Consider the following 14685-nt stretch of genomic DNA (forward strand, 5'->3'; position numbering starts at 1 on the left):
ATAGAACAACATATGACCAAGAACAAGAACAATAATTGACTATTGCTTCATAAAAATAGAGTAAAAAGAAACGGAGACTTTCAACTTGAAAAAGGAAAAAAGAAAAAAAAAAAGCAAATCTTTTTGTGAATGAAATGACAAATTTTGTTGGTTTGTGTCTAAGAATGATGAGGAAAAAGAAAAAAAAAAATTGGTGGAAAAAAATGGCAAATAGTTAAAAACAGTGATGATGTTACTGAAAAGAACAGAGTATTCTTTTTGATTTGGGTTTAATTACAATGCTTAAACTCGTTCGTTAGCCTGTCTTTGCATGTGCGAGCTGAATGAAGATTGGCTCCAGCAAGTCGCCCCCACGTTTTGTAAAACCGCCCCCACTATTATCCACCGAAGGATTTTTCTGGGGTTACCGAGTGGACTTCAGAGATTCCATTTTCGACTTTCAGGACTTGGTCACCGGAGGAAATATCATCGTTTGAGCGAGAGGTACGAGCTTTGTTTTTCAGTTTCAGCCCATTTACTGATGTGGGGTTGCCACATTTTGTCGATTACAGCATTTGGGTTGTTCTAGTTTTGCTGAAATTGTACTGCACTTTGTTGATCTGGTAGATTTGAGGTTTTTTTGTTTTCATGGTTTGAGTTCTTCTGGTTTGGATTGACTGGGGGGGTTTTGTTGGGGTTTCTTTGAAGTTTCTTAGCTGTAGAGTATATTGAATCAGTGTTTTTGCTGTACGTTCTTTGTGAATTTGGAGCGATTTTAGATGAGTTTGGTGATACATTGACTGAGAAGTGGTATTTGGGTTGTGATTACATTGTGAAGCTTATGTGTCAATGATTTTTGAATCCGGAATGGAGGTGTAGTGTTGGATTTTGTACTTATTTAAGGGTCTGTGAATTGGATTATGGCTTCACCTTCTCCAAGTATTTCTCCTCCTGAGAATCCATCAGATTCTTCATTTTTTTCACCTCCTTCTCCTTCTCCTCCGGCGGAATCTGCAACCTCTCCCTCATCTCCAACATCCTCTGTGCCTAATCAGACTGGTGAACCTCCTTCATCACCTTCTAGTTCTTCAGCTCCACCTCCTCAATCACCACCAGCTGTTCCTGATCCTTCTCCTACATTGTCTCCTCCTCCGGTGACAGCATCACCTGCTCCACCAACATCCTCACCTCCTTCTCCCCCTACTGGTTCCACACCTTCACCCCCACAATCTTCGCCCTCACCACCGCCACCCTCGACACCATCCTCCCCATCACCACCTTCAACATCAACCTCTCCACCGCCACCTTCAACAACGACCTCTCCACCGCCACCTTCAACAACAACCTCTCCACCGCCACCTTCAACAACAACCTCTCCACCACCACCTTCAACAACAACCTCTCCACCACCACCTTCAACAACATCACCATCACCACCTCCCCCCGAGGGATCCACTCCCTCTCCTCCTCCACCTGAAGCTTCACCTTCCCCTCCTGAATTGTCACCTCCGCCACCACCAGCAGCGGAAGGTGGTTCTCCACCTCCTCCATCCAATCCTAGACCTCCATCTTCAACTCCTTCTCCCCCTCCCCCCGAAACGATTTCACCTCCTCCATCTCCACCAACTAATGTCCCAACACCACCTTCATCAACAGGAGAACCACCTAAAGTATCTCCCCCAACCCACAAGGTTTCTCCTCCTCCTGATTCTCAATCTCCACCTTCAGATAACTCCCCTTCACCAAGACCCACAGTACCATCACCTCCTCCTTCAGTCCCTTCATCGTCTGCTCCTCCTCCAGTTGGTGATCCTGGTTCTCCAACTAATTCATCTAGTGGAAGTCCTGTTACTCCTCCAGTTTCTGTTACACCAGAACAACCAATTCCACCAATCAATGGTACCAATACTACAGCAAATAGCTCAGCCACTGGTAAAGGGGGTTTCAGCACTGGAACATCTGTGGCAGTTGGCAGTGTGGTTGGTGTTCTATTCGTCAGTCTTGTTATCATGGTTATGTGGTTTGTTCAGAAACGGAAGAGAAGAAAGAAGAATATCCCTTACACCATGGCTTCTCCTTTTTCCTCCCAAAACTCAGGTACTCTATTTGAACACTGAAGCCTATATGTATTTTCTTTTATAATCATTGATAAAAAGGTTTCTGACATAATGTAGAGGATGTTGAGTGACACAAATGAACTATAGGGCTTAGCTCTGGTGAAGAGGAACTCATATGTTGCACTGAAGATATGAGATATTTTTTGTACTGTATTAATTTAAGCCAGTTTTCAATTTCAAGGAAAATATTCTTCGTTGCTATAGCTTTAGAAATTTAAGAAGAACAAGAACTAATGTGGACTTGTGGTTGATTGAGTCATACGGGATGACATTCTAGATGGCACCTTTAGTCTTGATTTTATGTGATTCTCATTCGGATTTATATATTATTGAAGTTTTCATTATTTCAATCTTTAGTACAATTAGAGTTCCCGTGGATATAATTTTTGGTAGATAAACTAAAAGCACTTTTACCCCTACCTAGAATTTCAAAGCTATCCACAGCGTGCCCATAATAAGTAGATTCCATATGATTTCAGATGCTTTATTCAGAAAACATTAGTTGCAATGCGGGTTTAGCTTTCGCATTTACATTTGGGATTTTAAATATTTATTAATTTTAGCTTGTTCTGTTTTACTTGGCCTGAGCTACATGACACCACAACATCAATTAGCTTAGAAACTGTAGCAGGATGTTTTATGTTTTATGTATTATTTTTATTTCTCTTTCCATTTATTATTATTTTTTTGGGATAAGAAGCAATTTCATCGATGAATGAGATATCCAAAGAGAATTATTTCTCTTTCCATTTAGGCTACAAGGAGAATTAGTTGGTGTGTTCCCATAACATTATGAATACTAATGAATATTCATGTATTCTCCAGATTCCCTCTTCCTAAGGCCTCATTCTTCAGTTCCTGTATTAGGAAGTCGTACTGATAGTGAGTTCAAGTATTCACCATCAGAAGGAGGTGGAGTAGGTAATTCGAGATCGTTTGCTTATGATGACCTACACCAGGCAACAGATGGGTTCTCATCAAATAATCTTTTGGGGGAAGGTGGTTTTGGTTGTGTGTACAAAGGCACCCTTGCAGATGGAAGAGACGTAGCTGTTAAACAACTTAAAGTGGGTGGTGGTCAGGGAGAACGAGAGTTCAGAGCTGAAGTTGAGATTATTAGCCGAGTACACCATCGGCATTTGGTTTCCCTGGTTGGTTACTGTATCTCTGATTATCAAAGATTGCTTGTCTACGATTATGTTCCAAACAATACCCTTCATTACCATCTACACGGTAAGATGTACTTTATGAATCCTGATGAAATGTATAGAGAACTCTTACCTCTTCTGGCATCATACTTTTTATAAGCATGCAACATCTATGCAACTATTATTTTGTTAATGTAGAAAGTAGGTCTGTTTTAAATTTTCAATTTTGTTACCTCTTTCAATTGTATTGCACTTGCTAAACATTCCTGAAAAGCTTCCCTCTTTTTTTTCCCTCTTAATGGAAAATGTCATTCCCATTTTGGGACTTCTCAATTTTCTTAACAAAAAATCTGTGGAAAATTTTAATTTCAGGGGAGAACAGGCCAGTTTTGGCTTGGGGTACACGTGTTCGAATTGCTGCTGGTGCAGCTCGTGGAATTGCTTATCTACATGAAGATTGTAAGTTTCTTCTTTCAGACATTGTTACCAACAGTGGCGGATCCAGAAAATTTATTGACAGGGGGCTTCGAGTTGTAACTTAGAGGAAAAATAAAAATTTGGAAAAGAAACTACATAAGTAAGAGCATAATTACCACTAAACTGTCTACAAATATTAAGTATTAATTGAGTTTGTTTATACACATTATATAAAGACAATAAAGTTGAGGGGGGGCTTGAGCCCCCCCGGGTCTATACTAAATCCGCCGGTGGTTACCAAAGAGTATTTACCGTGAGTTGATCCAATAGTTGCAGACTGTAAACATAATGGCTTCCAACTAAATCTGTAGGATTAGGTAGTAACCCTTTGAAGTTAGTTAAGGTGTGCATAAGGTCGGTTTAAGTTTGAAGACATATTTATATTAACAAGTGACTTCTATGATGCTCAACTTTGATGGTTCTTCCACTTCTTATACATGCTGCTTCATTAATTATTCATTCTCATCATACATCCATTGTTATACTTATGGTGCTTCCGTTTTAAGGAAATCTAGTTAGATATTAGTAATCTTCAGTCTTCTATCCAAGCGTTTAATTTCTTCTTTGACTTTTTAAAGTATTTTTCAATAACCCTCTCAGTATTATGGTGATTCTTACCAGGTCATCCACGCATTATTCACAGGGATATTAAATCGTCTAACATTCTTCTTGATATCAACTTTGAATCTCAGGTAATTTGCTAGAATTCTTTTGAACTGCTCCGACAATTGTTGCCACTAAAACTCTAGTTTGGGAATTGTGGTTAGAAAAAATCAAAGGGTTTTCCATGATAAACACTGAGATTAGAAGATTCTTAAGACGGAGGTGACTTGGGGGCTTTTGATACCACTTGTGTTTGTACTTTTAACATTTTTAGTACAAAACACAGATTTACGATGAACAAGAGAAAATAATGTACTCCCCATGCCTTCCCAATTTTTTCCATATCATCAGAAATTCTGATTGAACGATCTGTCATTTTTCTCTCGAGCTGGAAGCACTTTTATTTAGTGATTGCCATCACTGATTTTAATAGAACTTCTTAAGGTACATAGGATCGTGATTGGTGTAGATGTGATTAGATGTTCTCCCAACTGTGTGCACTTTTAGTTATTTGTTTGCTTCTAAAATTGTGTCTCTACCACCAACAGGTTGCTGATTTTGGGCTTGCTAAATTGGCACTGGATTCACATACTCATGTAACAACTCGTGTCATGGGAACCTTTGGGTATGTCAATAAGAGTCCTTTTATATTCATTTTCTCAAGAGCAAGTTGCTATACTATGTACTTTCTTTTTTCATGATGGCTGTGGTTTAAGTAATTCAGCGCTGGTGTACGCTTGCTTACTTGATGAAGCATTCAACAGGATTATAAGATCCAATATCCATAAAAATTAAAAAAGAAGAACCCTTGTCCAAACAACAACACTTGCAACTAGCCATGAACTGTCAAAGAACAGAGATTGAACAACTGAATGATATTAATTTCACCACTTATTTAATTTTATGATTCAGTTAATGAAATTTAAACTTTTAGGTTAGATTTGCTTTACTATAGAAGTAGTTTTTTTAAAAAAATGATAATAAGAAGGAAACATTTCATTTTAAAGATTAAACAAAAGAAAAAGAAGAAACAAACATTTCATTGAACCCAATAAAAGAAGGAGAGGAAGACTGCAACCTGGGATGCAATGGCGTTTCTGCATGACATGTATTTGAATCCTAACCATTAGTCTATTTCAATAATACAACCCTTGCATGGTGCTTCGCTGCTTTTTACTTCAGAAATTACAAATCCCTGTTCAGTTCTAATTGTCTGACTCAATTTGCAATATGCAATATGCACTTTTTTGTTCCTGTTACTGCACTAGCTAAATGTAAGAATGACTTTCTGCAATCTTCAGATATATGGCCCCAGAGTATGCAACAAGTGGGAAATTGACAGATAAATCTGATGTTTTCTCTTTTGGGGTTGTACTTTTGGAGTTGATTACTGGCCGAAAGCCTGTAGATTCTTCTCAGCCTCTAGGGGATGAGAGCTTAGTTGAATGGGTAAGCCTCTCTATCTCAACTTCTTTCTTGCTATTTAACCAGGTAAGGTATTTGCAAAACTGAAGCCTTCATTTTATGTGTTTCTATCTTTGCTTCTTGAAAAGAATAAAAAAGAATGCAATAAATGAAAAGAAAATAAAAGATGAAAAAAAAATGAAATCGGTGACCTTATGTGAATTGTCTCACTCTTTCAAGACCTTAATGTGTTTTAGTTGTCTTTGTTGAATAGTATTCTGGTGGGGAACTGCAAATAAGCACATAAGAAAAACTGACAATATATATATATATATATATTAAAAGGACACAAAACTTTTCATTAAGGGAATGAAAAGAGACTAATGCTCAACTTAAAACAATACAAGAAACTTGAACATCAACAAAATGTGAAGGAAAACATAATTATGAAGGTGACCTGGAACGTATGGTAGAAACTTACACCTATTCTGGTTGCATTCAGTTTCATGAACATTGAGGACAATCTGATTATAGTTGAAAGGATCACTCGTTCGGAGTGGATCAGTGAGAACGATTATATTGGTGATGGTAATGCATTACATAATAATTCTCCATTTTTTTGCCCCACTGCTATGCAAAACTAATGCAGTAGGAAATTTAAGACTAACCTTCCTCATCTTGGCAATTTAATATAGGATTTCTTCTAGACAGGGCAGAACTAACCCTTACAACTGGTTGCATGAATTTTAGAGAAGGAAACCTCTTTTTCATCTTTTGCAGTTTGAGAACATTTTGCTCATATTTTGTTTTTTCATCTGTTTGCTTTAAACTTCATTTTTACACTAACCTCCATGGAAACTTCAGGCTCGACCATTGCTTGCGCAAGCTATTGAGGAGGAGAATTTTGATGAATTGGTGGATCCAAGGCTAGACAACAATTACATAGATAGAGAAATGTTTCGGATGATTGAAGCAGCAGCCGCTTGCGTTCGTCATTCGGCAGTAAAGAGGCCAAGAATGAGTCAGGTTAGTATCTTCATATCATACATTAAATTTCCAACTAAACGAGAAAACCTCCCACATAAACATATTCCAACTTAGGGGAAAAAACCTAAGATGAAATGTATTGTTTTGACATCAGGTGGTGAGAGCTCTAGACTCTTTAGATGAAATGTCAGATCTTGCAAATGGAGTGAAACCTGGGCAGAGTGGAGTGTTTGATTCAGCTGAGCATTCTGCTCAGATTAGAATGTTTCAAAGAATGGCTTTCGGCAGTCAAGATTACAGTTACGGTTACTCTGATCGAGATCGAAGTCGAAGTTATAGTCAAAGTCAGAGTAGCTGGAGTAGAGAATCCAGAGATCAAAGTCCCTCGGCACCTATGAATCGATCCCGGCAATGGAACATCTGATATTGTGTTTATTTTACATTTCTGGCAGATTTTGGAGCTGGAATCAGGCCCTACCATTCAATTTTTTTTGTAAATCTCTGCTCATTTTTTTTTCATCTCAAATTTTCTTTTTGTTCCTGTTCTCCTCTCTGCTAACAAGGTTTTGCAATGATAAAAGCTGATTGATATTGTATTCTCTACAATTTGGGGCTGAAAATGCCACACCATTTCTTTATATTCTCAAATTTTGAGGAGCAACTACAAATGTATGTACTATTCTTTGAACAATTATTACAATTATTCTCAGTTGTTAATGGTAAGTATATGAATTTTGAAGAATGATTCTTGGCATCAAGTCTGATTTTTGGGATGTCAAATGTCTTTGTTTAATCAATTTATTTTATGACCTAATCTAGTGAATTTTATCGAATCTCTAATCTTCTTCTTCTTCTTCTTTTTGTGGGGATTTTAAAAATTCAACCATTACAGGTTAGGGATCAAACTAAGAAACTTTCAATTTGAGGAGCTTCATCATTATATTTATGACGGTATAAAAGCTAAACTATTATGAGCAATGCAGCACATTATATTATATTTATGAAGGTATAAATGATGTAGAAATTTAAAAGGATCACAAAAGTAATTATAGTTACCAGGGTAAAGAGAAAGTATTATCCGAAATAAATATAAGATGAAATTTTATGTTTTAGGTTTAGTTTTAAATATTAGTCCTTGGTTTTGAATATTACATCTCAGTATTGAGTTTGATTCACTTTTACTTATTTTGGTTCATTTTGTTAGATTTAAAAATGTTCATTTCAAGTTTTAAATATTGTGGGTTAATGCCTTATAAATTAATTTAAGAGTAATGGACTAACTTAGTTATAAGTATAACAAAAAACAAACAACCATGATTAGACATATCACTAGTAGAACTGTAGAAGGTAAAATTTTGTCATATTTGTAATGTTTTCACTAGTTTTGTTATTTAAAATATTTTTTCTTAATCTAAAAAATTAAATTAGCTTTCACTCGCGTGTCATTGCGGTTAAAATTATTGAAAAAATCTAACATCGTAATTATTTTAAATTGATTAACTAAAAAATGAGCATTTTGAACAACTAGTGTAACGCCTTAAGTTTAAGAATGTGACATAAATGAACTGATATCGTATCTAAATGAGAGAGATGTTGAAGACATGAAAGTAATGTTAAAAAAGAGTTATAACAATTAAAAATTAATACCTATACCAACTAGGTGCACTTACTTTTCGGTGACCCAATTATAAAAACTTCGAAAGTTAAGCACTCGCAATAATTTAAAAAAAAATTTCTAAAATGCATTTGAGTTGAAAGATAAACATTCTAAAAGAACTTGGGGTGGTTTCTACCAAATCGAATAAAAACTATATAACATCATAAAATCTAGATACTGAATGAAAGTAAAAATCAAAACTAATGTGTACGTGAAAGTATTACCTTTTGAAAGTTGAGAGTGGAACGAATATATTTTCTTCTCAATTTAGGATTAAAACGACATCGTTTCTTAAGCCAATGGGAAAGAGAATCTATAGTCTTTGGTAAACGTCGTTCACTAGTGGAAAGTAAATCGGCATAAATTTTCTCTCCATTTTTCTTGCCGATAGAAATCTTGTTGTTTCCAGAACAACAGCAGCAACAAGCAGAAGAACGAAGAAATGGGGGAAGAACAAGATGGTTCGCAGAGGCTTAAGAGGACAGCGGCAGCATCATACGACTACGAGAACGATCCCAGATGGGCTGATTATTGGTCCAACATTTTGATTCCTCCTAACATGGCGTCTCGCTCTGATGTTGTTGATCATTACAAGCGGAAGTTTTACCAGAGATACATCGTGGGTTCTCTTCCTTTTGGTTGTTTTCGATTTGGGTATCCCTGTTTTCTTCAATTTAGACTCTGTACTCACTAATTCTTTATTGGGGTTGTTTTCTTTTTATTGGATTATTACGTTGTTGTGGGTTTTGAGATTTGAACTTAACTCTTTTTGTTGATTTTGTATTATCTCATTTGGTTCTTGCTAATTTATGCTTGTTAGTGCAATTTCTATTGGGAATTTTCACTTTTTGGATTTTTAGATTTCTTGTGGGTTTTGGGTTCTTGGAGTTGAGAGAAGATGTGCAAGTTCAATTACAAGGAAATCAGTTAAAATCTTGAACTTTTTTTTTTTTTTTGTTTAAGCTGCGAAATGGGGCATTTGTTTTAACTGTCTTCTTTTATTGAATTTGTGTTCTTTGATGGTTGCTGAGAGTTCAAGTGTTCTCTTGCATTTGTTTTAAATTTTTAGTTTGTGCTTTTTCAAAACAGGATCCTGAACTTGTAGTAGAAGCCATGTCTTCAAGTAGTTCAACTCAGTCATCTAGACCTTCAGCAACATCTTCCGCAGCAACCTCTCCTACTAATGATCGAAGTCGACCACGAAGTTCAGGTAGAAGTTCAGTTGTTTTCCCCTCATAGTGTTAGACATCAAGATCTAAATAATTCTTTGATGTTCATGTTGAATTTACCTGATTGCATTTCTGCAACACATTGCTTGTAATGAAGCAGGATCGACGTCTAGGACTTCAGGTACATCTGCTAGTGCAGATGCTAATCCAACACCCTTGCGCTGGGATCGGCAAACAATTCAGTTTTCTGTCAATGCATGGGTAGGCAGTTTATATCATGTTTTTTGTATAGCTACGAAATGTTTGAGGGCTACAGCATACACAATGTTATTTATGTATTTTGTTTCCTCCTTAAATTGGAAGTGCTGCTTTTCTGAAAGTTTGTATGAACTTTTAATTACAAAAGTACCCGAAATGTTTTTTCTTCCTTCTCTTTGTGGAGCTATCCCTTTCATCACTGAAACCGTCTTCTGTTTGTGTGTGTTGTAAGATGTATGCCATCTCTTCTACTTTGTAAATTATTATTTGACGGTGGCCCTGATCTTTCTCCAAAATATACTACCAGGTTTTCCCTATTAATTGAAGCCCTGTTTGTTTTACCTCGATTGAGATTTTCAACTGCCCCGTTTTTGGGTAAACTGCAAACAAAAGACACTCAACTGGACTTTGTGATATCCTAGAGAATTAGTTTGTTTATGGAAAGCACATTCATGGCAGATTTCTGTCGTCAAACTTTTATGATCATTGTCCATGGGCTTCTTTACCTTCATGGAAACTTGAAACCTCCAAGAAAAATCTTTATTAGAGAAGTTATGAACATTATTTTAAAAGTGAGCATGAAAGTCGTACTAAGGGTATTTTCATAAAAAATATTGGTTGTCTTCAGTATTGGCTTGTGGTTGTGGATAGTTCTGTTCTGCTTCTGTCTTTTTAAATATTTTTTTTCAATTTTGGGATCTATTGTGAAAAATATATTTTCTTTTCTTCTGCAGGTGTTTATTGTGGCTGTCCTGGCAATTTTCCCCCTAATACCCAAAAATCTTTCACAGAGGGCATACAGGCTATCTTTTATGGGCACAACTTGTTCTTCTTTATATTCTTTGTACTCGTTGTATGGAGTAAGTTCCCCATACTACTTTAACATCTTCATTTGCAATTCTATGAAAACTCTTGGTTTCTTCCAATCTTAAGAAGAGAAAAGAGAACAGCTCCTTTGTGTTCATATATTTCTCCGTATTATCTTTCTATTTTTTTATCTTAATTTTTTTAACGTTTACAGAAGCCCAGGGCATGGAATTTGCAAGCTTTGCAAGCTTATTTACAGTCGATTATTGGAACAAAAGATTTCATTTACTTCACCTACTGTATCACCTTTGTGACTTCAAATATTTGTCTTAAATGTAAGCATAGCTTCGCTGATCAACTTTTGTTTATCTATTGATCTCCTTGTGATATCATATCACCTTATTTGTCCATTGAAACGTGAGTTTGTTCTTATGATGTTTTTTTATCATTTCTTACTCGTGCGGTGATTTTTAATCTTTTGCTTTTATGGTTGATGCAGTTGCTTTAATTCCTATCCTATGTCGAGCACTTGAACATGTTGCAAAGTTTCTTAGGCGTAATTTTGCACGTTCGTCCTTATACAGGTAGCCAGTTGTCAATTTTTCGATTCAGTTTATTTCCACACATGCACACACACAGAATCCTTTAATCTCTACTTACATTTTAGACTGCATGTGTTTTTTATTTTATACCCTCCATCTTTGCTTTTATGGAAGGGGAAGGTGCCCACAGTTTCTTCCTTGTGCCTAGATAGGGATATACTTCTTAGGAGAAAATTAAGCGCTGTACAAACAGAAAGAGAGAATAGATCTGATTAAAGTTCCTTTAATTTCAAAATTGGAAGGTGAATATTACTAACAAGAGATGCATTATGTGTTATTAAGGGAATTAATGGGTGTCTAAGAGTAGATGAATGTATATTGCCTCTTATTTTTCTCGTGTGCTTAATATCTGCTTGTTCACTTCTTTTATCACTCAAGTTTATAACAATAATATATCAGTTTTTTTTTTCTCTATCCGAGTATCTTATGCTTCTTTTCTTTCTCTAATTTGTTGCAGGAAATATTTGGAAGACCCTTGCGTATGGGTGGAGTCAAATTCAACTACTCTCAGCATTCTGTCTTCGCAGGCTGAGATTGGACTTGGCTTCATTCTTATCATCTCCTTGCTCTCGTCAGTTTTTAGTTCCTTTTGGCTCTTGCCAACTTCTTCTAAATCCACAACAATAACACACGCACACACTTTTTAATGGCCATTTCTCTTCAATGATCTCCTCAAACTTGTGTTCTACAGGTGGCAACGCAACTTCTTACATACATTCATGTACTGGCAGGTGCGTTCTCGTGTAATCGTAACATAATAACATAATAGTATGTGTCAGTACAACATAATAGATACTTGGGAACGCATACAATATTAGAAAACATAGAAGATCAGTTTACCATCTTAAATGTGTGTGTGGGTGAGGTGGGGAGATTTAACTTCAAAATAATTGAGCTTCTAACCCTGAAATGCTTGAGCTTCCATTAACAACCATGTTTCTATAATCATTAACCGAAGAGCAATTCTCTTGAATTTTTAACCAAATAAATGGTATGTTGTTTCTAATATGATCTCATTTTGATGTTATAACTCATGAATAGATTGGTGGAACATCTTTAGGGTGTTCTCTTGTTGAAACTCTATATTTTGTTTTCATAATCAGAGAAAAGAGTTGGTGACTCACTTTTTTTTTTTTTTTTGGACAATTTCAAAACAGTTGCTAAAGCTTATGTATCATGCTCCTGTCACTTCTGGATATCACCGTAGTGCCTGGACCAATATTGGGAGGGTTGTTTCGCCGCTGATCTACCGTTATGCCCCATTCCTCAATACTCCTCTTTCGATGGCGCAAAGATGGTGGTTCAGATAGAATAGATGAAGAAGATGCAACTCTGATGTATGAATTTTTTTTAGACTAATCCCAGTAGTGACTCTTTCCTTCCACTTTTTCAAGCTAAAAATTGGTGTCACAATGTCTTGAAAAGCATTCCTATAACATGGAATGGATGACATTCTCACTTAGGTCTGTGGATCAAGTTTGGCTTCCAAATGCAACTTCTTATAAATTTAAGACTCACATACATTAGGCGAGATTGTCATGTTTGGAATGTGGATTTTTTATCCTGCCTGAGGTTTCTCATTGTGATGGAAGGTTCTTCATTATTTCTTTCTTTTTGCTTTCATTTTGTAGACTTCATGTCAAACATCTTAATAACTATTGAGATTCTAAAATTAGATCTTTGGACACAATTAAAAACCAGGTCTATATCTCTGGTAATTGTACTATTATTGAGTTTATTTATATTTCTTGTTAGTATGAACATAACTTAATTGACAAAAGAATTGACAAAAGAATAACGAATGTGTGAATATTCATGTTCAATTTTTCTACCCGTATTGTATTAGAAAAAAATTGCATACACCAAAATGGAACTTTTAAAACAGTCATGATCATTTCTCATCCAAAATTTTGAATGACTTAGCATTGGTTATATTACTTTTTTCTTTTACAATTCTTCTCTTCTACTTTTCTGTCTATTTTGGTTTGATTATTTTTTATTTGTAAATATAGTTCATTCAGAATATATTTGAGGTCTAACATTATCCTTCTTGACTCTTGACAAGTGCATGAGATCGAACTTTTTACTCCATGATTGTTGTATATGATAAAACTTGTTGTCATTTATCAAAATTAAACTCATAATTGAACATATGTCATGATCCATTATCATTGTTTTATGATATAATAGACTTAATTTTAAAAGCTAAATGGATATGTTCCTCTTTTTAAAACTTAAGAATTTTATCATCTCGCTTACATTATCATTAGCCAAAGTTACAAAATTATCTTTAATTTTCTTTTTCTACCTTCCTCTTCTTTCCGAATTTTTTCCTTTCACCATTTTTCATTGGCCATCTAAACACCACAAAGGAGTCCTCCTGACAATCAAAATATTGCAGGGACGTGGGGAGATCAAGGTTGCTTATCGTACGATAAAAGAACGAAAGGGCACTAATTGAATACAACAACAGACCGAGGTTGGAGAGCGAGAGATGAGATTGAGAATGAGCGAGAGAGGAGACCAGAGGAGATTATGAGATAGAGAGAAAAAAGAAGACAGAAAGTGAGAAGAAGCAAGAGGCTAATGTACAGCAGCGAGGGCCGAAGAGAAATCGAACTCAACAGTGAGTTTGTTGAATTGAGAATTAGAATTGACTTATCTCTTCTACCGTTATCAAAATCATAATGTATATATAAGTGGAATGATCTCGAGTTTCTTACTCGTACTTAGAGAAATGTTTGATTAGGTTCGAGTCAATTCATCTTGGATCAAAGTTTGCCTCGATTTAAAAAATATTGGTTTTAGTTGTAATGCTTGAAATCGAGAAGGATACATCATCTGTAAATAAACTATGATCACATTTGAGGGAAATGTATGTTGAAAATATTAAAGTATAGTTACGAAATGCTCAAAAGAAATATGGAAATATTAAAGTATAGTTGTAATGTTATTGTATAATAATATCCATGAATATGTTATTATATTCTAAATGTCCTCAATTGATTATTATCGTGGGAACAATAATAAATTAAGATGAATGTGAAGTATAATGGATAATCATAGAATGATTATAAATTATATCCATAGTTTCTTATTAGAAAATAAGAATTGGACTCACCTCTTTTGAGATTATTACGTGCACATGTGTCATAAATAATCTAAAATAATTCATTGTTTTGATCCTTAAACTTGTGATTATCATAGTGTGAAAAATAAGAATTAATCTATTATGATGCAATTAAATGTTATCTTTAACCAAAAAATTATTAATGTTGTACTCAAATACGTTATGAATTATGTAGTTGACAATGATTAATCAAGATGAATTTTGTCCCTCTTATTAGGGAGAAATATTTCTAGGTCACTCGATTAAGCGGTAGAAATGCATGGTCGTGTTATAAAATGAATTAATAAGGGTATTAATATCACTTATTATTTTAGTATGATTATTGAATCAATTATCGAGAAAGCAAT

The 14685-nt window shown here is 35.2% G+C and overlaps 2 protein-coding genes across 3 annotated transcripts; both read left to right on the forward strand.

Annotated features, from left to right (window-relative positions):
* The first annotated feature begins 213 nt into the window (after positions 1 to 213).
* Positions 214 to 7460, forward strand: LOC101211665 (proline-rich receptor-like protein kinase PERK8). Its single transcript, XM_011657727.2, has 8 exons — positions 214 to 2076; positions 2922 to 3329; positions 3617 to 3703; positions 4343 to 4413; positions 4873 to 4949; positions 5626 to 5773; positions 6593 to 6754; positions 6870 to 7460. Exons 1-8 carry the CDS (start codon positions 900 to 902, stop codon positions 7137 to 7139), a joined length of 2400 nt encoding a protein of 799 aa, XP_011656029.2. The 5' UTR covers positions 214 to 899; the 3' UTR covers positions 7140 to 7460.
* Positions 7461 to 8644: 1184 nt separating this feature from the next.
* Positions 8645 to 12934, forward strand: LOC101211899. Of its 2 annotated transcripts, none has more exons than XM_011657728.2 (9): positions 8645 to 8991; positions 9462 to 9582; positions 9699 to 9802; positions 10534 to 10659; positions 10821 to 10941; positions 11106 to 11190; positions 11666 to 11779; positions 11900 to 11939; positions 12366 to 12934. In XM_011657728.2, exons 1-9 carry the CDS (start codon positions 8815 to 8817, stop codon positions 12516 to 12518), a joined length of 1041 nt encoding a protein of 346 aa, XP_011656030.1. In that variant the 5' UTR covers positions 8645 to 8814; the 3' UTR covers positions 12519 to 12934. The 2 variants fall into 2 exon arrangements, with proteins under 2 accessions (XP_011656030.1, XP_004141492.1); XM_004141444.3 differs by having other exon boundaries at positions 9702 to 9802.
* The last annotated feature ends 1751 nt before the right edge of the window (positions 12935 to 14685 follow it).

The sequence above is a fragment of the Cucumis sativus genome, chromosome 5 (genome assembly GCF_000004075.3).
Source record: "Cucumis sativus cultivar 9930 chromosome 5, Cucumber_9930_V3, whole genome shotgun sequence".
Lineage (NCBI taxonomy): Eukaryota > Viridiplantae > Streptophyta > Magnoliopsida > Cucurbitales > Cucurbitaceae > Cucumis > Cucumis sativus.